Raw genomic sequence first — 25205 nt, forward strand, 5'->3', positions numbered from 1 at the left:
CGGCTGTAGGTAGCAAGAGACAGGTCACCACGAGGTCAGGTCTTAAATAGCGGGGGGTAGGCGTGGCTTAGTAGTTGACCCCCGCTCCTGGTGTATGGCGGCGCTGGTTGACCTAGACCACGAGGCATACACTGGGGAATTGGTGGTCGGCTACTCAGCGACAAACAGCGTTTGTAGGGGAGAAATCCACTACAAGTGTATTGCAAAATTAAACATTGGTTTAGACTTTAGAGGTTAGGCTATTGAGGTGAATAAATTACAGTATTATACTCTGCTGAAGTAAAGTTAGATGTGAAAAAGTTTGCCAACTAAGAGGATGACTGTAGCAGACAGGTCGTGGATGCCTGCAGCTTTCAAAGCCATGAAGAGGAATTTCCAATATTTGACCAATTTTCAATTATTAAGTAAGTTAAACATGTTCTGTATTATAATTTTGACAAGGCTATCTTATGTTTTTGAACAATGAATCCTAAATCTCGTTCTTAGCTGCAAAATTTAGTAACTGAGAGAATGGAGTCGTTCAGTCGAAAGGCCGGAAAGGGTATGTTTTGAAGTTATAAATTAATAGTGTACTTTCGCAACCTTATGTGCAGAATACATGAGGCCAGTGACTATTCTATTCGTGGAATAAAACTTTTGCTTGACAAGAACTATATCTTTTTCTTGCTAGTGGAGCAAGAAAGCTGTAGCATACAGTATTCTAAATTTCTGTAATTATTTCAAAGGGTGTTTAATAGCGTGAAATAAGCTGGGGGTAATCTACAGATGAATTACAACGTCAGGGAACTACTGCTAACGGAGTACCCAGTTTCTTGAGGTTAGGCAAGTGTTGACATTTGAGATGGTGACGCAAAGCTTTGGTTGACCAGGGTTGCCAGATGGTTTCAGTTGCTTATGGCCAAAAACACAGGAATAAAAGGCCAAAAAAGGCCAAATGGTAAAATTGTCTTTAAAAACCTACATACTCTCCAAATTAAACTTAGAAACCTTTAAAAACAACAAAGTAAACACAAAACGTTGAAATATTTCAAAATAAATCAATTTAACAATAATAATAGGCATAAGGTAAAATAACTCACCTCAATCTTGTTACAGGAACATCGTTATGTAAACTTCTTCTTGTGCGCTTCGTGCAGTCTGTTGTGTGTGAAGTTGATGCAACACCAATTCTACCACCATGCGATTAGAGAATATCAGACTTGAAGTTCGTTATCATTCAATCTGTTATACGCATATCCACTAGTGGGCGGGAGAGAGAGTGCCACATCTCTCTCTCCCGCTGTCTCTCTGTATGTCTCTTTTTCTCTTAAAAAGAAACACACTTAAAATTGCCCTTTTTTGCACTGTCACCGTGTGTTTGATTGTGTCTTCAGAACGGGATAACATTTACTGTTTATAGTCTTATTAGGATAAAAAAAACCCGCTTAGTTATAATATTTTATTTGACTTAACTAGTGAGCAAAATGGTGTATTAGTGAAGGTCAGTAACAGAAGTAATGATTAATACACTTGTATTTTGATATCTGCGCATTACAGTACCCAGCGGTATTGTACTTTTGAATATCTAGAAAATACAAAATAAAATAGCGATGAATGTCTTAATATCTCGATGGGATAATACTGTGTTGTGTACGTACGTCTTTACTGTAGTATCATTAATACCACTCAGCAGGTGTGTTTTTCAGTTGGCGCCAACCTAATTATTAACATACTCTCTTCGCCACCTGTCAGTTTCCTAACCTGTTTGTCAGTTAGTCTGTCTTCTATTACGCATTAGCCTGTACAAAGTAAATAACAATACAGTAATATTGGTAATAAAAATATGAATAATAATTTGATAATAGATAATAATAATGAAACCAATAACAAAGTAAGATGATAGGTTATAAGTAGATAAATAAGAACTAAAATACTTGTCATAAATGCAAGAAAAATTATTAGAATAATAACAAAGGGGACTCGATATTTCTCTGTACAGTTAAATTCTATCCAAAATTCCTTCTACACTTGGCAAATTCTGACATTTATTTGCGAGTCATTAAATGTGATTATTTTATGGAGATCGACTTTTTTCATTATAAATTAACAATATAAAAAAGCTCTCTATAAGGCAAAGATTAACGGGAGTGAACTGATTAGCCTAATCCCTCCTTACCCAGTTTCGGTAGTGTAGCGGGTTGAGTCTCATTATTAGTCCAGGTAAAATACCCACAACTCAGTCTTGTGCCAACAGTTTTGAACAGAGATCACAATTCAGTTTTTCTAATCGTCTCACTGAATACAGCAGCCTTGTTCTTCCGTCCTGGCCGTGTGTTCATCACAGTGACATTATTAGTCCGTGTTAATAGACACCGACGGCTAGATTGGAATTACAAGACCGCAGTTTTCGACCGTGACGTCGGTGATGGGTGTGTGTCTGGCAGCTGACCTGAGAGTACCCAGGCCGCTAGTGACAACACCGAAGCCCGTGTCGGTCTTGTTGAGTGGCCAGGCACTGAGAATGATGCCAAACACCCCTAGTCTCCCTATCTGGTTAGCGTGGGCCCCCACCAACAGCCCCGGTACAGCCTCCGTATGGTACACTCCGCCATTGGTCACTCCCTCTACGAGTCCAGCGCCACCTGTGCCGTCATTATTCTCGTAGTCGCCTCCTCGTATGATCTCGCCTTTCTCCCCTATCCTGTCAGCATGGAAGAACCGCGTCTTGGAGTAGGAAGGACCCTTCTCCCCCGAGCACAGGAGCAGGAACTGGTGGCCACGAGTGGTGTCTCCTAGCATGCGGAGGTATACGCGCCCGTGGGTGTGGCCCTCCCATCCCAAGTCCAGGAAGGCCGATGGCGACTCGTGTGGCACCAGCGTCCGCAAACTTGAGTACTGTCGACACAACAAACACCCTATGAGGCACCCGTATAAATAACTAGCTTATATAACTAATTAGCTCCCCATCGCAACTTTAATGTCTTACTGGTAAAGTATAAACGAGTGTACGTAAGCATGAACACTACAGTCACTCAAGGGCAAAACCCCCCAGATATTCTACACAAAAAAAAGGTCACTGTGAACACATGACCTGCGGTGCTGGGAACATAAATATCTTAAGTAGTGTTTAATCTTCTTCATGTTAGATTTTTCTTGATATATTTTTATCTGTGATGAGTGTCAATGGCAGCATATACTGTACTATAAAGTATTTACAAACCTATGGCATTTTGATAAAAGAATACATGGACACGGACGTTCATAAACAGAACTTACAGGTGACTAGTTGTCCTAAAACCCGTGTCACTCATAACACAAGGTGTAGATGTATGTACACTGTGAGGCAGAGCCGATACTTTATACTCACGGAGAAGATGAGTGCTGGTGAGGGAGGTGGGGTGTGGTGGAGGACGTGAAGGTGGAGGAGACAGTCGTGGACACTCACTCTCGCCCACCGCCGCTCGACGTCACCACCCTCGTGCACCACGTACATCGTCTTGGCCATCTGCAACACTCCTTTCAGGTTCTGAAAAATGAATATTGCTATGAGTTTCAAGACTCAGTTCACTTTTCTTCAATTACATTGGGTCTCTGAATTAGGCTGTTTAGTGCATCTTTATAAGTGTAAGTTGAGCTGAAGTTTGTTGTGGGAGATTATATTATGTAATGAAGCGACAAGAATTAACAGCTGTAGTAAACCAGAGTGTCACACCTACCTGGGGGCCGAACCTCGGCATGGTCTTGCGGAAAGTTGCCTGTCGTTCCCTCTCCTGCTGAACACGAGCTTCCACGTTGGCCAGACAGTCCCGCGCCGCCAGCTTGGCGTTGGCCAACTCCCTCACTGTTGCAGCGTCCACGATACATCCCTCAGTCTCTCTCAGTGATTCCACCCAGCAGTCAACTTCTGATATTTTGTCCATCGCTTCTTTCTTCTTGGCTTCCAGGTCCTGTACAACGTCAAGCTCACCTTGTACAATTGGCCGAAGACTGGCGACTGTGTCGTCATGAACCCTTTTGTTGTTCTCTAGCTGTGAAATTTGATTGGCCACCTCATTCTTAAGTTCTTGAAGGGTAAGGAACATGGTGGATATGTTCTCCATGTGAGTCTTCTTCATCTCCTCCAGGGCCTGGTCGACGGGCAGGATGTGACAGGTGCCGTCTGGGGGGACGACGTGATCCATCACCAGACACTCCTGACACACCCACACTTTACATGTAATACACCGCAGCACCATGCGAGACAAGTGGGCGGCGCACTCCCCGGCATCAGATTGCCCCAAGATGCATGTGCCGCTCGTGGTAGGGGAAGCCACTGCTTGTTCACGCTGAAGATTGATGGCCGCCAGGGTTCTAGAGAGCCTGAGAAGCGGATAGTTGACGGGGAGGGAGGAGGCCGTGGCGGCGTAGAAGGGTCGGCGGCACTCTGGACATTTACGGTTCCTGTTGATGATCTCCTGCACACACGGGGTGCACACCGAGTGACCACACCCTAGGTTCCTGGGGTTACGGGTCTCATCGTATCGCTCCTGACACACGCAGCACCCCAGCTCCGCCTCCTCCATCCTGAGGAACAACAACACAAGGCTGACAGGAGGAATCACACACACAGGCACTTCACTACAGGGTAATAACTTTGTAGAAAACTTCACTACACGACAAGCACTCAAAGTTAGTATTATCTTTAATGATTCTGAATGTAATTGTAATAATTATTGTTATTGTTAAAAATATTATTATTATTATTATTATTAGTAGTAGTAGTAGTAGTAGTAGTAGTAGTAATAGTAGGAACGAGAACGACAAGAGAAGGGCATATGACGAGAGAATTCAAGACGTTGATCAAGGCAGCTTCACTCCTCTAGTGTTCACAACCTCTGGTGGGATGGGACCAAGTGCAAGATGTTTCTACGCCAGACTCGCGGAGTTGATCTCCGAACAGAAGCAGCAGCCCAGAAGTTATGTTACAGCCTGGATGAGATGTCGACTGTCTTTCTCTCTCCTCCGGTCGGCTTTGCTCTGCCTCAGGGGAACGAGAGCTTCTGTCCCAACTCCGACAACTGCTGCAGATATTGACTATGAATGCCGCATAGATCTGCGGCTCAACTAATTTAACACAGATAGGATAGCTACTTATGTATTAGGATATTTAATATTAAGGTAATTAAATGGTGGCGAAGGTGTGGCTATTGGGGGAGGCTGGAGGCCATTAAAAAAAAAGTAATCGTAGTAGTAGTAGTAGTAGTGACAGTAGTAATAGTAGTACCTCCGGGAACTTATCCTGTTTCGTGCTACCTTACACGCCTCAGTAATACTAATGAAGACAAGTACTAGGAGAGAGAGAGAGAGAGAGAGAGAGAGAGAGAGAGAGAGATACATATGCCCATATCTAAGTACAGTATCTCTTAACATAACTTGACGTCACACAAGAGGGAATTGGGTAAATCTGATAAAATCTATGGTTCACTCTATCACAAATCAAATATTTACTTGTTCCAAATCAGTGAACCAACTTTAGAGTGTGTGTGTGTGTGTGTGTGTGTGTTATGAGTCACACGAGGCGAGACAGCCATTTCCCAGAATTCTTAATGGGAATGTTATTGTCTCATCAGCTACCACGGGGAGACTTTAACCCTCCCACTTACACTCATTACCTGGTCATTGACTTCCCAAAACAAGTTTAACCCCGGGTGTAGGATATGACCATCTGATTCACAAAAATATTCATGGTCACAGAGCCAGGATATGGCAAAACTGACTCACATAAATATTAATGGTCACAGAATCACGATATGGCCGCCTGACTCACATAAATATCCATGGCCACAGAACCAGGATATGGCCCCCTGACTCACATAAATATCCATGGTCACAGAAGAACCAGGATATGGACATCTGACTCACACACCCATGGCCACAGAACCAGGATATGGCCACCTGACTTACAGAGAGACATCCGTGGCCCTTGGCGCTGCATAGGACATGTTCACACTGGCCACAAAAACTGGACTGCTACTGTATATTGTATGTTTTGTTCTGAGGGACGAGAATATGATCTAAGAGTTCAATATGTCCGTTCACTGAGGGCTGTGTTGACCTTGTTATCACATCCTTGTTACAGCACCCGGGTAATTACGTCGACTCATCAACACCTTTCGTAACACGTGTACATTTTTTTAGGGTAATACCTTAGAAATTGTATAATGTTATTTAGTTAAAGGCCCTAACCACGTATGCATGGAACAATTCTCTCTCTCTTTCACCTTAATTCTTTCTCTGTTGTGTGGGTTTTCATCTCTTTGACGTAAGGGAATATCCAAACTGAAGTTGAGAGTAACTGAAACGATATATTTCTTTCTTCATTTCATATTTGGTGAGAATTCTTAAAAAAAAAAACTTTGAGTACGAGGTCGAACCGCTGAGTACAGACTAGTCCCATTAGTTTTATCTTTACCTCTTGAGTACGATGATTTAACTCTTAAGTCTTAACGCCCTATGTACACACACACACACACACTAGTTATGTAGATCTATGAGAGGGCTATTACGTCTACCGTACGAGAACAATTAGTAACTGGTGAACAGGTAAAAATAGATAGATATTTATTCAGTGAAATCACCATACAAATTCACCTAGCACAGATATACAAACAATCATTAACAGCAGGATAGTTCAAGAATGTTAGTAGAAACTTTAAATATCAACATCATCGCCGACCGAAAAAACCCACTTTGTTAATTCAAAGGAGAGACCATTATATACCCTGCATGTATAATAAAAGACGGATGTTGTGGAGGGGAGGGGAAGAACACGGATGTTCCTCCCCTCCTCCCCAACCCGCCCCCCCACCCCTGCACCACCCTAGGGAGGTTGAGTTGAGACTTACTGGAAACAGCCTCAATGAGAGATGTGTTCAAGGTCACCCACCCACGACCCCACCTACCACACCGCCTTGCTTTTACCAGGACGAATACAGACTGACACCACAAAGGCCAAACAGTAAGGTCAATACTCAATAATTACAACTAAATATTCAACTTTACCAGCCGAACGGAATGAAAAATCATCTAAAATATTCTGTAACTGGGTGTAACTCATCTATGATTGTTTTAAAAATAATATCATCACAAATGGCGAGTTTGCGTGTTTGTGTTGCTTTTGTTGTAGAAAAAATAACAACAGCACGCGGGTATGGTCTCAGTACGGTACGACAACTGCTGCAGTGATACCCTCACCCCTCATCTAACCTAGACAACAAGTGCGCTCGCTGCAATTATTCTAACTCGCAATATTTGTCATGTATTTTGTTATCATGCCTAAATATGTATATAAAGTTGAAATTTAAATTCCACAAAGTTTTCGTTTCTACAGGAAAATTAACCAATTTTTAAAGCTCTCGGGAAGATTTTTTTCAGACAAAATATTAATCTACTGTACATAAATATATATAATTTTAGCTTCACTCTACAACTTATTCTTAGACAGTTAAGTAATGCAGTGCAATTGTTAGAAACGCGTCATTCATCTAAGCATCACGCATATTATCCCACATTTCATGTCTTGGCAACTTACACGTGTTGCCACTGCCAGACGTGAGAGTATTTCCAAAATATTCTGTTATAAAGAAAGATTGGGCGTCATGTCCCCAGCCCAGCCAGTCCCACTCCCACACTCCCTGACCACCAATCCATGACGCTGACGTAACAATAACACTGCTGTCCTGTGGTACGTGTGTGAGCTAACTGTCGATGGTATGCAATTACTGCCAACATTTTTCAAATACCAATGTAGAAAGTAGAGTGTTGACAGGAAGATAATAGTGTGTTGGGGAAGATGTTGGAGAGATTTGGTAGGCTGTAGGGGTATATGGAGGGTTGGAGGATGATGTGGGTGTTTTTTGTTGTTTGTTTGGTTAGGGTGTTGGAGGGTGTGTTTATATGTTTGTGAAATGTGTGGAAGTATTTCCGGGCATATAGAGGGAGTATGGGGATAGTGTGGTGGTGTTGTGTAGTGTGTTGGAGGGTGTATTAGTATACTGGACACACTCACCTGATGAGAGAGAGGATGACCCAAAACAAAGAGGTGCGGGGAGCAGGTGGTGGTGGTGGTCGCCTCTCAGCTGACACTCTCGATCCCTTCCTCTCTCTCTCTCTCTCCTCTCCTCGCCGCTGCTGTTGTGACTGAGGGGGCTCTGCTCACTCCTCTCAGCTGATTGTCAAGGCTGTATTACTTGCTCCTCCCACCACCACCCGCGGCCAGTTACCATCACTACCACTACGTCTAACACTACCACCTGCACCACTATCCACGGGTAGTCACCACCACCACTCCCCACGGCCAGTCACCACCACTACCCACGGCCAGTCACCATCACCACTACCACTACTTCAAACACCAGCACCACCACCTGCGGTTAGTCGCCACCACCACATCTGGCCTATCACCAACGCCAACACCACTATCCACGGTCAGTCACCAGACCACACTCGGTCAATCACCACCGTCGCTACCCACGGCCAGTTACCGCCACGGGCACCACCCCTTGCGGTCAGTCACCACTACCACCACATGACCAGTCACCACCACGACCTTTGTGCTGTCTCACCACAATCAATAGCAACACTAACACCGCCACTACGTCGCCTTCACCGCCACTACACCACATCCTGCAAGACAGTACTGAAGCTGTGAAGTATCTTAGTAGACTATGGTAAGGAAGGCAAAGTAAAAATCAATAGATACTGCAAATAAATAAAAACATTGTATACATTTTCATCTCACTTATCAATACAAAATACTAACTTTTCACCTGGATGACGTAATAATTATCTCAGGGATGAAACACCAGGTGAAACAATTTACCTGAAAGTATCGTGTTACCACTTCTTTCCTATACTGTGTTATGGTGCTGTCTCCTTCCCAGCTCCACTCCAGGCTGCTATTATTCTCTAGTTAGTACGATGGTTCCATAGCACACAGTACTTGAGTATTGAAACAGCATTTATAGATCGGAGTTCATCCTGGTAAAAAAAAGACTGACAAGAGGAGAGAAGACATCGTGATATGTATTGAGGGTTACATGTTTACGCAAACGTTGTACAAAACATCAATGAGATCCTCAAGGTATATCTGGACTCGGGTTTACACAACAAGGTAAAGGCCGGGTTTATGTCTAGTGGGTGTGAGTCAGTGCCGGATTTAGACCTGTGGAGGCCCATGGGCAGCCTCTTTGTGGAGGCCCCCCTCATTATAACTACCCAAGAGGGTGGGGTGGCAAGTGAAGCGAGCCCTAAACATCTGGGAGTTCCGGGGGGCCCTGTAAGCCCCCCGGGAAAATTTTGAAATTTGAACACTTCTTGAGAATTTTGAAGCCATATGCAGTTTTATTGAGGAAATTAGAACATTGAGAATCTTTTAATTAACTGTATATTTATTGATAGTGTACAAATTCCCAACACACACACACACAAAAGTGAGACATGACTGGAGTCATTCATGTGGTTTCAAGCCGACCAGCCCTGATATAGCTACTACCGCACATGTGGAGGCCCCTGGGCAGCTGCCCACTTTGCCCACTCCTGAATCCGGCCCTGGTGCGAGTCCTGACATAATCTTGACCATCTTACGTAGGGATGTTTACATAAATTCAATTGTTTCTCTTTCTTTGACAACACAACATACATAGAAGTATTTAAGTGGGTGAAAGGAATAAATAAAGGCGATATAGATAAAGTTCTTATAATATCCGAGCAGGATAGGACTCGTAGCAACGGATTTAAGTTGAATAAGTTTAGGTTTAGGAGGGAGATAGGAAGGAACTGGGTCACAAATAAGGTGGTGGACAAGTGGAACAAGCTTAGCAACTATTTAGTAAGTGCTGGAACGCTGGAGAGTTTTAAAAGGAGGCTAGATAGATTCATGGATGATAGAGAGTGGTAGTAACTCTCGACAGGAGCTGCCATGCACAGGCCAACCGGCCTATTGCAGACTCCTTATTTTCATGTTTTTATATATTGTTTCTCACTCAATTTTTTTTTCATTTTTGTATTTCTTTATGGTTCTTTATTATTATTATTATTATTGTTACATTTTTGCCCCCTAGGCCCCGATGTGGGTCAGTGACCTGTGTCCAGGTGGGCTAATCCCCGTAAAATATATATATATATATAACATGTATAAATGGACAAATTTATGTACTACGTTCATGCCGAAGACCTTGTGCTAGTGTGAGACTCCCACACTGGGACATAGTCGTTATCGTACACAAAGGATTTATATTATCACACATAAGGCTTGATGATGATATGTTGACAGCGTACATGGAGAGAAGAGGACTTAAATGTTGTGTATGGGGGTAGGGGGGATTCTGTAATTGTACGTATGGGGAGGTGATCAGAAATTGCGTATGTTGGGTGTGAAGAATTGCAAAGATGAGGGAGAGAAATGGTGCCAAGACATAAAGTGTTGTCTCTTATATTCCTGCACTTGTGTACAACTGTCATGACGATAATTTCCTCTTTATCTCTCATTTCCACCTCCCCCCACCTTCACACCATTACCTGTCTCTCACGCCTTAAGTGTGTTTTATGTGTGTGGGGGGTGGGGTGGTACTTGTGAGGGTAGGTGTGTGGTGTGGGGGAGGGGTTGGCGTGAGTGTGTATGTGGGGGAGGTAGGTGTGTATGTGTGGGAGTCGTGTGTCTGGGGGAGGGGTATATATATATGTATATGAGAGACAAGTATATGCGAGTTCGTATGTGTTTGGAGGATAGGTGTGTGTGTGTGTGTGTGTTTTTGGGGTAGTGTTAATTTAGCACAGAAACACAGTTACACACGCACACACACATCTGTGGTCACATGTGCATGCAATTAGATAAGCCACATCTGCATTTTGCTACCACGCACACTCACCTATCCCAAAACACACACCTACTACTTCACACACACTTACCACTGCATATATACCTACCCCATCAGTCATACCATTTCTTACAACCTTCGGAGTATCACCCAACTGGTGCAATTTTTCCACAGGTGTGATGCCAATGATGCCCAGACAACGGGTATGGGAAAGGTGTTGTTCTACTTAGGCTATAGCAAGTGTTAGGTGTTTATTTGAGATTCGATATTGTAAGTTGTCTCAAGAGTGTTTATATTATATTGTAATTTATCCCTAATGCAAGAGGAAGGTTGTCGTATGAGGTCCTTTGCTTCAGATAAGATGAACCTACTTCACATCTTGATGGTAAATACCTTGCAGAATAATTTGTTAATCTGTTAATCTTTGGTTGTTCAGCAGTCTGGTTGATTGTAGGAAACTTGACCTAAATAACATAACAATTGCTTTGGTGTGATATCTCTCTTTCCTACTTGTGATTATTAAATGTCTACAGTGATAGAGAGTTAATTTGTGTATCCTGTTCTTTACAACAATGGCAGTGGAAAGACTAAACTATTCGGGGTAAATGAGATGTTTTCGGTGTTTTACAGAGTATGACTTTCCTCGGCCCAGCCTTGATGATACTGGTGAACAAGAATGGTAAAAAAAGAAGAGTGATCAATGAAAAGGAAATAGAAATCCTGAAGTTCATCTCAGCCTGAATGTTTGTATAATGCCAGTTTTGCACTAGTCCAGTACAGTATTATGTATTTTTTGTTGGATGAGCTTTGGTCACAGATGAGAAAATACTCAAAACTAAGAGATGAAACCGTAGCAGGGTGAGAATTAGGATGATTAGTCAAATAGAGATCATCCTAGCAGGTGTTCAGTGTGTCCAGCAATATCAATGATTCATGTGGGAGCATTCACCACTTGTGTAAGATTCAGTCCTCCCTCCCACTCCACACCATATTGGCCAGTGTGGGCAGAGTACTTCAGCCATTCTGTGTTGTGAATGTTGAAATCATTAAGTCATTATGCATCCCCCGTGTGATCTTCAACATACGAGGCACTTGGGTGGATAATGACGAATCAACCAAAACCACAAATAAAGGTAATTGTGTTTAGTTTTGCATTATTTCTTTTATTTGTATTTCAGTGACCATCCATATGATTTTTATTATTTAGGTGTCATTTGATAGAGGAACTACAGTACTTTACGATGGTGCAAGAAATATTTACATCATTTATGTTTAAGTACCCCAAAATGCCATTTTATGTAAACATGTCAAGTTAGGATTATATGATCTCTAACAGTGCAAGTTTCTGATATAACACTGATGAATATGTAACCTTTAATATCCACCAACCACCGTGCACAAAGAGCAGTGACATGGTGGCTCTTATGTTGAAACTGTAGCCGTGTCACAGACCATCAGCAAAGCTTATACACCGTATACATTTATCATCACCAAGAGAAACTAATTCTTCCACGACACATATTGAAAATTATTTAAACATATCTGATAACAACAATTTATTTCATTTACCATATTACATGATGGGTTTACATGTATACAATTTGTTAAAAAACTAAAGCCACCATCTCTTGATCAAATATCTACACGAATGGGACAAGCAGCTAAAATACACCTACATGTAATCCATGAAATGAAACCTGTCTATGATTAAGAGGCATTTAATTGGTGTAGGACACTGCCTAACCTATCCCTGTAATAAATAAAAGATATCTCTATTGCTCCTGCTGAACAAGAAAACATGGCCACAGCTTTCTTTTGTTACACCTAACATATTTCATAACACTAGTATTTTGGTATGAAATATATTTTTTTTTAATTTTGCCTTCCACACTTATAGTAAATTAAGTTAATGACTATCACTGTTTAGAAGCATCAGTATCAAATAAGATATAGAAGTTATTTCTTGGATATTTTTATACAATAAAAAATTACACTTTTCTTTGCATAAGAGTGTAAATAAGGTTGAGAATGTTAGTTGTATACTGTCAGTACATTGGCTAACTAAACAGAAGCTTCCAATACTGACAAACATAAATGTAAGCCTTTGGCATCACTCAACACTTGGCACATGAAGCACTGTGCTGTGCATGGGGCTCCCCACTCATCAGTTACTCACTTACTGGTTTGAAAATTAAAATTACATTACATTACTACTGAAAATTAAGCAGTTAAAATTATCACACTGAATTCATATATGCATTTGTGTATGTGTCTATCATTTGTATGTGTGTGTACATCAATAGCATATGTGTGTAAGAAATGTATGCCTGTGAACATATATATACTTTTTACTGAGGTGGCATCCCTACTCCTAAGTTTTACACTTTTTGTTTTCAATGATGTACAGAAATACAATTAATTTTTTTTAAATAAATATTAAATTTAAATCAATTTGCTTAATATAAAATAACAGATGAAAGTTCAAATGTGTCAACATGGGAAGTGAAAGAGTAGAGAGGTAGATAAGGTGTGGAGCATCAGTGGGGCTGCCTCCATGCACGGCACAGGTGAACAGTGGATGACTAGTACATGAGAACCTGTGGGAGCTATAGCATAGACACTACCCTGCTACAAACAATGAATAATGATGGTTATGTGAATAATCTGCATGACTGCTTGTAGCATTTAACAAAATAAAGGAGTACTCTTCAATATTCTTTCCTGGACATATTGATACACTTACCTGTCAAAACTTAATAGCAATAATCTTGAACTCGGGCCTTTACTTACCACATTGTCTTTTGTACAGTCCAACCAAAAAAAGTAATGTTACTTTTTGGGGGGACTGTACATATCCATTACACAAAATTATTTTATACTACTGTATTTGTATTACGACTGACAACTTAGAACTATGTAGGTACTGTACAGGGTTTTAAGAAAAAAATAATAATAATTACTGTTGTAGGATTTAAAATATACTTAAAAATTTTCTTTTTCACATTAAGTATCTTAAAATAATAAGTAAAACAGAACAACACTAACGGTTATTGTATTTGATTTTGTTAAAAAGTTTTCAAACAAAACAAAAAATTCTAATGTGAGTAAACTCCTCCACCTTATGCTGTCTGGATGTCTTTCAGTGTAACTAATGACTATTAGCACCATAGCAGACTTACAAGTAATTATTTTAATACACTGCTTATTCTGACCTGTATTATATTAGGTAAAAGACCTAATACTTAATGTACTTACATTCTTTGAAAACATCAGAATCCTTTAAAATAACCTTTTCTACATAATGAGCAGGAAAATCTTCCTTCTTTGTACATTGACTATAGCTCAGTTTGCTATTTAAAAAAAAAAAATCTAAAATCACACTAACACCCATTACTCATCTAATTTCAATTTAACTGTTCCCATCATTCAATCCATACATGATGTCTTCCCTAATCCTCTTTCTTACATTTACTACATACATGAAGGCACTTGAGTAAAATATACATCCTTAAGTTTGTCCTTGGTGCCCTTGTATATCAAAGCCATCGTGTAGACAGGCTATGTACAGTACATGCATTGTCACGAATAACATCCTTTTTGGGCGAACCTCAAGAATTTACTTCAATACATGAATTATGACAACTGACCACTGTACTGTACTACATTAGGGCTTCCTATCAGAATAATGAAGAAACACCTTAAGTAACTGCATATAACAGTGCTTACATTTTCTTTTCAACCCTGTCTTATCCCTGAAAACATTTCTGTCACTACAAACTGTAAACTTGTACAATTCTAAATGCAAGTCTGGTATTCCTACAACACAGGCCACCTTAAGCCATATGATCTTACCTTTCAATCCATCAACCTTACTTCATTCTCAACTTAGTTGAGAGGATCTTCCTTTCTTATCTCATATTACTATAGCCTGATAACCCTGAGAGAACTACTGCCATCCTTCACACCCACATCTGTTTGTAGAACACATTTGACTATTCAAATGGCACTTGCTTTTCTTCATTTCCCAAAGATCTACTAAATTTACGACATCAATGCAACGTACATCCTGCTGCACAGTAACTGGGAAATCTATAATTCTTCTCTAAATATGGCACTCACAATAATTAAGTCAAATGGCACATTAAGATCCATTACATAATACCTGTAACAGCTTGGACTGTAACATTTACTAACAAACAACTTAAGTACAGAAATATTTGCCTTTATATAAATCTACAAATTACAGATTTACAGATCACACAAACATAAATACTGTACCGATAAAAATAAAATGCTTATGAGTTTCTCCTGCAGTTCTAATTTTCTGCATTATGTTTTTAAATTATGTATGAATACATAACGATGCAGCACAACAGTTATCAACTTACAAGCACTGTGCACTTCACTATAGACACCTTCTAGTCCTGACTTGGATAAAAGCATCTCATCACTTCGTTGTGACCGTACTGTGACTAACACATACCAGTAAGTTCATGTCCACTTCTGTATTTTCTTTCATTAAATAACTGCAGCAGTATCCTTCCTGAGCTACTGCTTTGATACAAAATTAAAACACTTCTTATAAAGAGTAAAATTAATAAATGCACTTTTCTAAATTTGTCATAATTTGAACACTTTTATTCAAATATTGCCACCATCATCATGAACACATTTCACTTTTAAACATAAAAGTTTAGTAATTGTGCCACATCCAAACACCACAATTCTTATTGTTATTATGGGTTGTGATCATCCCTCCACACTGTACATCAGTTTTAGTCCAGGGGAATAATTTTGGTGTGATACGTCCACTGTTAATTTATCACTCTGACTACAGACTTCTATCTTTGCTGTTTAGTTTCTTATAGCAATAATAAAAAGGCACTACACCAGCTGTCATACTTGGCTTAGTGACTAATGAGTATGTAAGCAGCTTAGTACAGTGTGAGAGCATCCGAGGTGAGAGAGGAGTCACAACTGCTGGGCGGAGTATCCAGATGAGGCATGGACAGATCCAGGTATTCCTGCAACACAATACAGTATCTATGATATAAGCATCTTTATATTATTTTTTAACTGTAAACTAACCTTCCTCCTTTTTATTATGTTGCCTATTTATATGTACAGTACTACACAGGGTATTTTCAGTACACTACTACAAATAAAACAGAACCTTCCAAATGTTTATTTGATCGTAAACTTACCACAGTCGAGGACAATGTGAGAATTCGGTCCAAGTCTTCAACAAGTTCTTTGAAAGTTGGACGTTGTGTTGGTTGGCAGCGCCAACACTCACGCATGATCATGTAGCTGTATAAAAAATAGTGTGAATACAACAAGCTATGAAAAATGGGAACTACTGCAATAAGCATAAAACTAAGTTCTGTCATTATATCCTAACCTCTTGCCATAAGCAGTATATTTACAATACTTGTTCACATTCTTTATAACATTCAAAGCCAGGCAACACTGTATTGTATTATATTGTAGGCATCAAAAAAAAAAAGTTATACAGGTACAAACAGTTTTTGGAAACATTTTAATGATTATTACAAATTTCAAGTTTGTTAATAATGCAAAGATTTACAGAAAATAGCAAGTCAAAATGACACTGCATTTTACCATATGCAGTTAATGTGCACAAACTTTGTATGGTGGAATGACTAGCAAATATGTTTAATGCTGCAAAGTGAAAGATGCTTCGTATGGGCAGAATAATCCAAGTCCAATTACTCTGACAATATTTGAAAGTGGAGGGGAGGAGAGTTAAGGCTAGGTGATGAGTGACATGAGGAGGTGTTGTGAGAAATCATCTCAAGTTAATGTACCTGACAAGTAGCTGCAAGAAACCATGCAGCCTGGAGAGCTGCCATCAGGTAACCACGGTTAACCCACGCAAGTAAGGAAATTACGGCCAAATTTATCTGTTTAATTCAGTCATTCTTTTCGGGTTTGTGTACAGTGAACCCTCGCTTTACGCGGTACCCTGCCAGAACCGGAATTCCCACTTTACGCGGTGCATCTACTCATGTACGCGGGTGAAGTATAATTTTTTTTATTTAGCTCATAAAATTCATACAAATTATCCGACCAGAATATAATTTACACTGCTGGAATTCTTACAATTTGATGATCATTTTGAATATAAGCATCATAGATTTTGCATTAGACATACAAATTTTAGATCTAATGCAAGTATTTTGTTTACTCAGAGCAAATACTGTATGTTATCTTTTGTGCAAAATATATGACGTGTATTCAAAATATTCCTGGTCTTGCAAGGAATCCAGCAATGTCAATTATATTATCCTAACTTTAGTCTGAGGTATTATTTATTACTAAAAATGTAAATACTGTATACTGTTATAACCCAATCATTTCTCTGGTAGGGAGGGAAGGTGGGGGTGAGGGGTAGGGAGGGAGGGAGGGACCCAGGGAGCAGGTGGGAAGAGGGGCTGAGGTGGGGTATTTTGATTGACAGATAGTATTTCGGTAAGTATATTTTGTTTATTTATTGAAGATATTTGTTTTAGCTCATAAAATTCATACAAATTACCCGGCCAGAATATAATTTACATTGCTGGAATTCTCACAATTTGATGATCATTTTGAATATAAACATCATAGATTTTGCATTAGACATACAAATTTTAGATGTAATGTAAGTATTTTGTTTACTCTGAGTAAATATGTTATCTTTTGTGCAAAATATATGACATTTATATTCAAAATATTCCTGGTCTTACGAGGAATCCAGCAATGTCAATTATATTATCCTAACTTTAGTTTGAGGTATTATTTATTACTATACCTTAAAATCTAGTGGTTTTCCCCCAAACATTTCTCAGAGAGGGAAGAGCCAGCAGTGTAGTGTGAGAAGAGGAGGAGGGAGTTGAGTCCATTATTTGAATGGACATTAACTTGGCGACTGTATTTCTCTATTTCTCTTAAGTATTAATTGTGTGCATGTACCATCATAAAATTAAGATGTTATTTTTACTAGAACATAGGTATTGTGTCGGAAAAAGTGGAGTTTGGGGTTCAGCCGGTCTCTATTTCATTTAATCCCATGTGTAAATGTTGTTCACTTTACGCGTTTCTCGGGGCCTCCGTGGGTTCAATTGACCGCGTAATGTGAGGGTTCACTGTATTTGAGTTAAGAGTCATCACCTAACACACACACAAATAAATGCCTGAGATAAAACTTACATTTCAAGAGAACAATTTGAGGGTTTTTCCATTCTGTGTCCTTCCCTCAATAACTGGAAGAGCTTTTCAACTGATGGCACTGCAGGGTACGGCGTGCCCCCCAGAGTCATAATCTCCCACAACAGGATACCAAATGCCCACCTGTAATATTAATAAATTATTATCAATATGAAAAATAATGATCCATCTTCCAGTTTATTGTACTGTACTATGAGTTCCAGTTCCATTTAAAGAAGATAAAAATATTTGAGATTTTCAGTCCAGGTATTTCATTAATTCTTTTTATGTTCACTTTTAAGCCCATTGTATTACACTTCTATGCAACCAAAGGTACCCATCTGGTTTATCTCTGCTGCTCTACACAACCTAGTAAATTCAGCATATATATATATATATATATATATATATATATATATATATATATATATATATATATATATATATATATATATATATATATATATATATATATATATATATATATATATATATATATATATATATATATATATATATATATATATATATATATATATATATATTAAAAATACAGTCTTATAGAAATGTTTAATACTGTACTCTTTATCATGTAGTTCAATGAAGCTTAAATTAATAAATCTATCTTGCCAATAAATGACATGGACAATGACATGGTACAGTACATCCATGTTTCAGGTAAGAGACACAATGATCATAGCAATGTTTCAATTTGTTTCAGACACAATGGAATTTATGTATGAATAAAAACGAAAGAATATAGTTCTCAACAAGGGAGTATCTTCTACAAAACAGTAAAATATTCTTCATAATGACAGTAATTATGTTTTAAATGTGAGGTAACTGTACTGAACTATTCTTGGGACAGCCTAGAAAGGAATGCAGAAACTAGACAACCACTGGAAGTACGGTATTTCCTCCAATAAAATTTCCAGATCATAACCGTAGCAATTACAGGTATTTAGAGAAAATAATGTAAAGATGCACACTGAATTTCACACTGATGCCTGAAGGATAGATGGAAAGGTGATACAGTATATCCTTCTGAAATGAACTACACCGACAGGTAGAGGCTCTTCCTGTTGTTCAGTTTCTAATCTCATTTCAGGAGAGTCACAGGCAACACTATAAACCCTCGATGCTAACAACAGGGTCACTACAATAACTGTGCAAAGCATGAGGTACAGTACTAGTGTTTCCTCCACAAATATCTGAATTAATTTAACACTTTCATTGTTTCCCAGTGTGAATGAAAACTATCTTAATTTTTTCTCTCTTTCAAGCAAAAAAAAAAAACTCTTATTTGCATTCATTATTAAAATATATTTCCTGCATACTTCATCAAAACACAGAAATATGAATTACAATACTTACACATCAGACTGTGACGTGTATACTCTATGGAAGAGTGCCTCGGGCGCCATCCATTTGACAGGCAGTCGTCCCTCACTTGTCTTACGGTAATAATCCTGGCTGTGTATGTCTCGCGCTAGACCAAAGTCTGCAATTTTCATGATGCGATCTTCACTGACTAGAACATTGCGAGCAGCAAGGTCACGGTGAATGCACTGCCAAGAAAGAACAAAGCTAATGATGATAACATAACAGTGAGAAGTGGTTCCTGTAGGCCTAATGGCAAACATTCCTTCTCTCACTGTCATCGGCCCCATAAACCTCATACTGTGCCAAGCTTTCTGACCATAAGTAACACTGACCGTTTCCTGAATGGTCATCCCTATCTCCTTGGTCTTCTGCCTCTTACTCCTACCATCCTCTTACTTAACCTTTACATTTTTACACATCTCAGGTTCAATTCACTTACTAATTCTTACAATTGATAAAGCAAATAAATAGATAAAATATATCTTAAGACATTTTATAAGAATAATATTGTCTGAACATTTAGATGCCCTTCTTAGCAGTACAGCATACAGTAGTTTCACTATAAGCCTCAACATGTTGCCTCTACACTCATCACTGCTGAGTGTTACTACTATAGTACTGTATATTCATTTCTGCGTATATGTAATGTACAGGCATTTACCCATTCAAGTGCATAGTGTGAGGTGGCATGATGGATATCTAAAATTATAATTCTTTATTGAATTTTTTTTAATTTACTTTGCATACAGTGTACCTGTACTATATACAGTATTAGACTAGGGTTCTCGTTATTCTCTGATTATAATGACTGTAAATGTGATATAAAACAACACAGTAATCTAATTGCTGAATAATAATACTGTCAATGTCTGTATGTGGTTAGTCTATGCATAAATGGTGAGAATAAATTTTTTCCAGTATCTGCCACACCTTAGACAAGTTAAGTTCTTACCTTCTTTGATGCTAAGTATTCCATGCCACGAGCTACCTGGTAGGCAAAGCTGACCAAATCCTTTTCTGTAATTGTGTCTGGCTCCTGGCCAATGGCTCGTTCATAGCCAGATGATGGCCTGTTGTTACGCAGGTAATCACGAAGGTTCCCATGAGCTGCATATTCAACAACAACATAAAGGGGGCCATCTTGAGTGCAGCAACCCAGCAAGTTGATGATATTGATGTGTGTACCAATCATTTTCATCATTTCCATCTCTGACACAAGGTCCATGAGTTCAGCATCTGTGTGGCCCTCTATCAAGACAAGGAAACAAAATAATGTAACACTGCACTCTGTATACCTATGGATTTAATTTTTCACACTAATGTTGAAGACGGTTACCAGTCAAAATTAGATTTAATTTCAGAGTTCACAACTTGGGAAAACTGTTGACACATTTACTACCTGTATGGTTACAAGAGTTTGGTTAATGATGAGACTAGAACTATGGTAGATTTAAAAATCTCCTTACCTTTGAGCATCTTGACTGCCACAGTTGTGTTCATATCTGGTCTGACAAATCCTTGAACGTCTGCCCTCACAACTTTCCCAAAGGCGCCCTCTCCTAGGGACTCGCCCATCAGCAATCTTGCACGGGGTAGCTCCCAGTCAGCATCTAGAGGGAGTTCGTACTCTGATATGCTGGTCATTTCAGATCCCAGTCTTGACCTCGATTGACAACGTTCAATCTTGATTGTCGGGACAAGAAGAGGCTCCTGTGAAGCATCTGAGTTTTGACGCTCCACAATAACCTATGGGAAAACCATACAGTACTATTAATGATGGTTTCCAAACAATTAAAATAAATAATTATTTTAAGCACTTATGGGCATTACAGAAAATAAGTCTTTGCAAAAATTATAACTGACCTTTTTTATCCACTGCTGTGTAATGGCTTCCTTTGCACGTTCTAGCTCTATTGCTCTCCGTTTTTCCTTCTGCCACTTTTTCCAGACGCAAGAGGCCAAGATGCTTACCAATACCATGACAGAGAATAAAACCACCGCCAGGACCAGAATAACATTAGACTCAGGATCTGCAAGGATGGGTTCCGCTGAAAAATGACAGCAATTGTTAGTCATCACCACCACCACCATCACCCCCAAGAGAGAACTAGCATTAAGTATACTACCCAGTGAGAGAAAATTTTTTGACAAATTAAATCAGCCCTTACCTCAATGATCTTCCTATAAATTCAAATGGCTGCACTCAAAACAGCATAAACCAAAAAAGATATACATAAATACTGTACTGTTTATATTGATCAACTGTATTTATCACAAACAATTTTGATGTATTCAAAAGTGTTCTGATGGCATTTAATCTCACTGTTTTGCACATTGTTAGTTGACATTAGTGGATCATGAGGGAGTTGGAAAAAGGCATATTGTTAAAGCATATATTTAGATTATTATTTTAAAGCTTAGGACGGAGCTCATGAGGGTTGCAGTATTAAATATGTGTGAATTTCAATTTACAAATTACTGAAAAAATAAATGCTGATATGTGAAATCCCACTTTATGGCTGGGAGGATAAAGGCAGATAACATTGAGATACTTCCACCATGACCCACCACACTGGCCCTCGGTATTCCAAGATACTACTGTACAGGCATGCTAGGCTTCCCAATGCTTATTACTATGATTAGTTGTCTATAATAATCCCTTCCCCAACAAAAAAAAATCAAGAATGTTTGGTTCACAGAAATTCTGAAGCAATTGATGTAACCAAATGTAATGTTCCATCTTGCAGAGTTTATGAAGAAATGAACACAAGATATTTCAAGTGAAGGGGAAATACTGTACAGTACTGTATATCAAAAGTGAGCACAAGACTGCAGTGAACAAGTCATCTAGGCACAAAACTGTCTCGGTCTAATGTTCCCCGAGAAGTAAACTAATATCCCCCATCCCCCTCTGCCAAATACCTATACTGTATCCTCTTCTGTTTCCCATATGGGAATTAGAAGGCCTGACTTTAGGATGAAATGTGTTAATTAAATCCTTGAGGAAGACTGGGACAGGCTGAAGTAACCTGTAAGTCTCAGTTTAAAATTTCAATTTACCCCGGTACTGCCATTTCACAGCCTGTGTGGATTAAACCTGGATGGCTTTAAAAAATCTGACCATAAATATATGGTGATGAAGAAATCTCAAAAGACTTTACTTTACAGCAGAGCAGCTAGTTTGTTGAGGCTGTTGCAGGTGACTAAGATCACATAAGATATTAAATTGAAGTGTTATGAGTACGGTAGTGCACATGCAGTATTCACTGTACAGTACCAGTATATGGCCCCTATCTCCTTTATATATACAGGTATTATTTTATATACACCAAGAAGAAGGTTCAGGCAGGCAGATACTTCCCTTAACAAACTGTAACTGTTCCCTTACAAGAACTTTCAACCATATAATGAAAACCAATAAAGGTACTGTACCCTACGAGCATCATTCACCATCCTCCATTATGCATTACAGTACCTCAACAAAGCTAAATATGTACAAGTACAGTACAGTATGTTGATTCTTGATGTACAAGAGATTGTTGGGTGTAAAAACCTCCTGAATAATTTTGGTTAATAATCATCTTAACATAATCTGGCAGTGATTATCAAACAAAGCATTTAAGGAAGAAGTATGCATGCCGACTAGGTCACCATGTCACAAAGACAGTTGTTAATTCATGCACCAGAAACGTGTACAAGAAAACCTGCTTAATGCGGGTGAGGTTATTTTTTATGTGTTCACAAAAGATGGTCACTTCTAAAAGCATTAAGGCCCAGCAGGGTGTCTTAGATCATATTTTCAGACATAAATTCAAAGTAAAGACAAGCACTTTGTGGACCTTATTTACAAATTATACTACATTAGGTATTTTGTAAGCAGATTTGTGTAAATGATAAGGTATATACAAAGATTACATGACACACTTACCAAAAATACAAAGTAGAGAGAATAATAACTTAAGCAGCACTGAGAGTTGTTATGGTGAGTATTTGTACAGATATAGGCCAAGTGTGAACACTGTAGCTCATTGTCTCTCTGGTCATAGATACATACTCTCATAGGTAAATACAGATGGCACTAATTGCTTCTTGCAATCAACATTTATAATTGTCATCAAACATTCAACATTACTCTTGTACTTTTCACTGTTTATTTACTGTGTTAACATCTTGCCACCAAAAATTTGTCGGAAAATAAAATACTGTACAGTACAGTACTCGTCTTTCATCCACTCACCGGTGCACCATCCATCCTTCCTCCACCATGCAAGCTGTCACATGAGAGAGTCTCACTTCTCGACCAATCACCGTTGTGTAAATGAAATGTGAGGTCACAGCCGCCAAAACCAAGGTGCAGGCCTCTTATAAAAATCCCGTCCGCAAGCAGGATCATCATTATTAATTCACCCATTCCCTCTCTAGCACCCAACTCTCACTCAGAGACTGTGTGTGTGGATCTCAACTCTCAACCTACCATGCATAACGTTAAGGTACCTACCATCAGTAACATTAAGGTACCTACCATCAGTATCATTAAGGTACCTACCATCAGTAACATTAAGGTACCTACCATCAGTAACATTAAGGTACCTACCATCAGTAACATTAAGGTACCTACCATCAGTAACATTAAGGTACCTACCATCAGTAACATTAAGGTAGGCTGTAGATGAAGAGGTACCGAGGCTGTTGGCAGCAATACACGTGTACCAGCCGGCATCCTTCTCAGTCACGTTGCTCAGCACTAACACTTGAGGGTCCTCTGTGCTGGTTATGTTGCCACCCTCCTAGAAAACAAAATTGAGTGTAGGTTACAGTAAATGTAATACTGTACTGTACTTATCTAACTTCAATACCTGTACTAATAGCTACTTAGAAAAAATCTTTACAATAATAGCAATTTCTCAAGAATTTTAAAAGACATACAGTATGACAAGCTCATTTAAGGGATCCAGTAATTATTGAGATTTAAGAATTTATATTTTATCTTATGCAGTGAAAGTTCTTAGTCTACAGAAATTTAACCATTATGATTTTCAGAAATTTAAACACATGTCTTTAATCTCCCTATACAGTATGCCTCTACTGTACTCTGAATATTTAATATACAAGTTCAGTACTGACTAAAACTACACTTCATTGTTTATATTTCCCCAAACCTATAAAATAATAAGGTACAAAAGATATACAAGTATTCCATAGCTAATATACTATCTATCTGCTCATATACAATTCTACCTTATGGAAATTACTAATCAAAACACTAAAATACTACAGACCAACAACAACAACAGTACAAAGCATACTACATTATATACAGTACAGGAGAAAGAACAGACATAACAGAAGGATGAAATAAAAAAGAAATAAATAAACAGACATAAAAGCCCAAAGGAGATCATCATTCATGCAAGTTAAATAACGGCTCGTACACAAACACAACAAATTGTATCAACCTGAAACCTACCCATCGAGTCCCTCCGCTAATTAATGTACCATATGCCTTTTAAATTATATGATGCTTTAAATATAGTACAGTACTGTACTCTTACCCAGTCTAGAGGGAAGATGATGGTCTTAGCACCAACATATTTCTCATTAATTTTAAGTCACAACAGGATGATTGAGGGAGGTACTGTACACCCATCCATGCATGCTTAAAACTGTGGTTCTCTCTACGACTGTACGTGTTAGCATCAGTAAATCAGTATAATGCACCACACAAACTTATAATCATGCTGCTCTATCAACACAGTAAATAAAATCTCAAATGGCCATGCA

General features: G+C 38.9%; 2 protein-coding genes and 1 long non-coding RNA gene across 6 annotated transcripts in view; 1 reads left to right on the forward strand and 2 right to left on the reverse strand.

The window, feature by feature from the left end:
* Positions 1-1424: 1424 nt before the first annotated feature.
* On the reverse strand, positions 1425-8190 carry LOC121877402. The gene is made up of 4 exons (XM_042383150.1): positions 8027-8190; positions 3696-4542; positions 3347-3505; positions 1425-2874 (listed from the first exon to the last, which is right to left on the reverse strand). Exons 2-4 carry the CDS (start codon positions 4539-4541, stop codon positions 2359-2361), a joined length of 1521 nt encoding a protein of 506 aa, XP_042239084.1. The 5' UTR covers position 4542; positions 8027-8190; the 3' UTR covers positions 1425-2358.
* Positions 8191-8313: 123 nt separating this feature from the next.
* LOC121877403 lies at positions 8314-21793 on the forward strand. Of its 2 annotated transcripts, XR_006091000.1 has the most exons (3): positions 8314-8687; positions 11466-11968; positions 21373-21793. It is a non-coding gene; the product is annotated as an uncharacterized LOC121877403 (long non-coding RNA). The 2 variants fall into 2 exon arrangements; XR_006090999.1 differs by lacking the exon at positions 21373-21793 and having other exon boundaries at positions 11466-13547.
* Positions 12379-25205, reverse strand: part of LOC121877401 (fibroblast growth factor receptor 4-like) — an 80257-nt gene continuing 67430 nt past the window's right edge. For 2 of the 3 annotated variants that reach the window (XM_042383147.1, XM_042383149.1), the window contains exons 8-15: positions 24067-24211; positions 21288-21472; positions 20891-21170; positions 20377-20672; positions 19416-19609; positions 18045-18185; positions 16040-16145; positions 12379-15859 (exon numbers count right to left, since the gene is read on the reverse strand). In XM_042383147.1, coding sequence (XP_042239081.1) covers positions 15770-15859; positions 16040-16145; positions 18045-18185; positions 19416-19609; positions 20377-20672; positions 20891-21170; positions 21288-21472; positions 24067-24211 — 1437 coding nt within the window. In that variant the 3' untranslated portion in view covers positions 12379-15769. The remainder of the gene's footprint in view (positions 15860-16039; positions 16146-18044; positions 18186-19415; positions 19610-20376; positions 20673-20890; positions 21171-21287; positions 21473-24066; positions 24212-25205) is intronic. The other variant, XM_042383148.1, reaches the window with a different exon arrangement.

The sequence above is a fragment of the Homarus americanus genome, unplaced genomic scaffold, assembly GCF_018991925.1.
Source record: "Homarus americanus isolate GMGI-L3 unplaced genomic scaffold, GMGI_Hamer_2.0 scaffold367, whole genome shotgun sequence".
NCBI classification, from domain to species: domain Eukaryota; kingdom Metazoa; phylum Arthropoda; class Malacostraca; order Decapoda; family Nephropidae; genus Homarus; species Homarus americanus.

Coding starts and splice junctions, on each gene's coding strand:
- LOC121877402 (XM_042383150.1), bottom strand. CDS start 4,541: ATGGAGGAGGCGGAGCTGGGGTGCTGCGTGTGTCAGGAGCGATACGAT. Junction 3,506..3,695: donor TGCCGAGGTTCGGCCCCCAG/GTAGGTGTGACA, acceptor TTCATTTTTCAG/AACCTGAAAGGAGTGTTGCA. Junction 2,875..3,346: donor CACCAGCACTCATCTTCTCC/GTGAGTATAAAG, acceptor TTGTGTCGACAG/TACTCAAGTTTGCGGACGCT.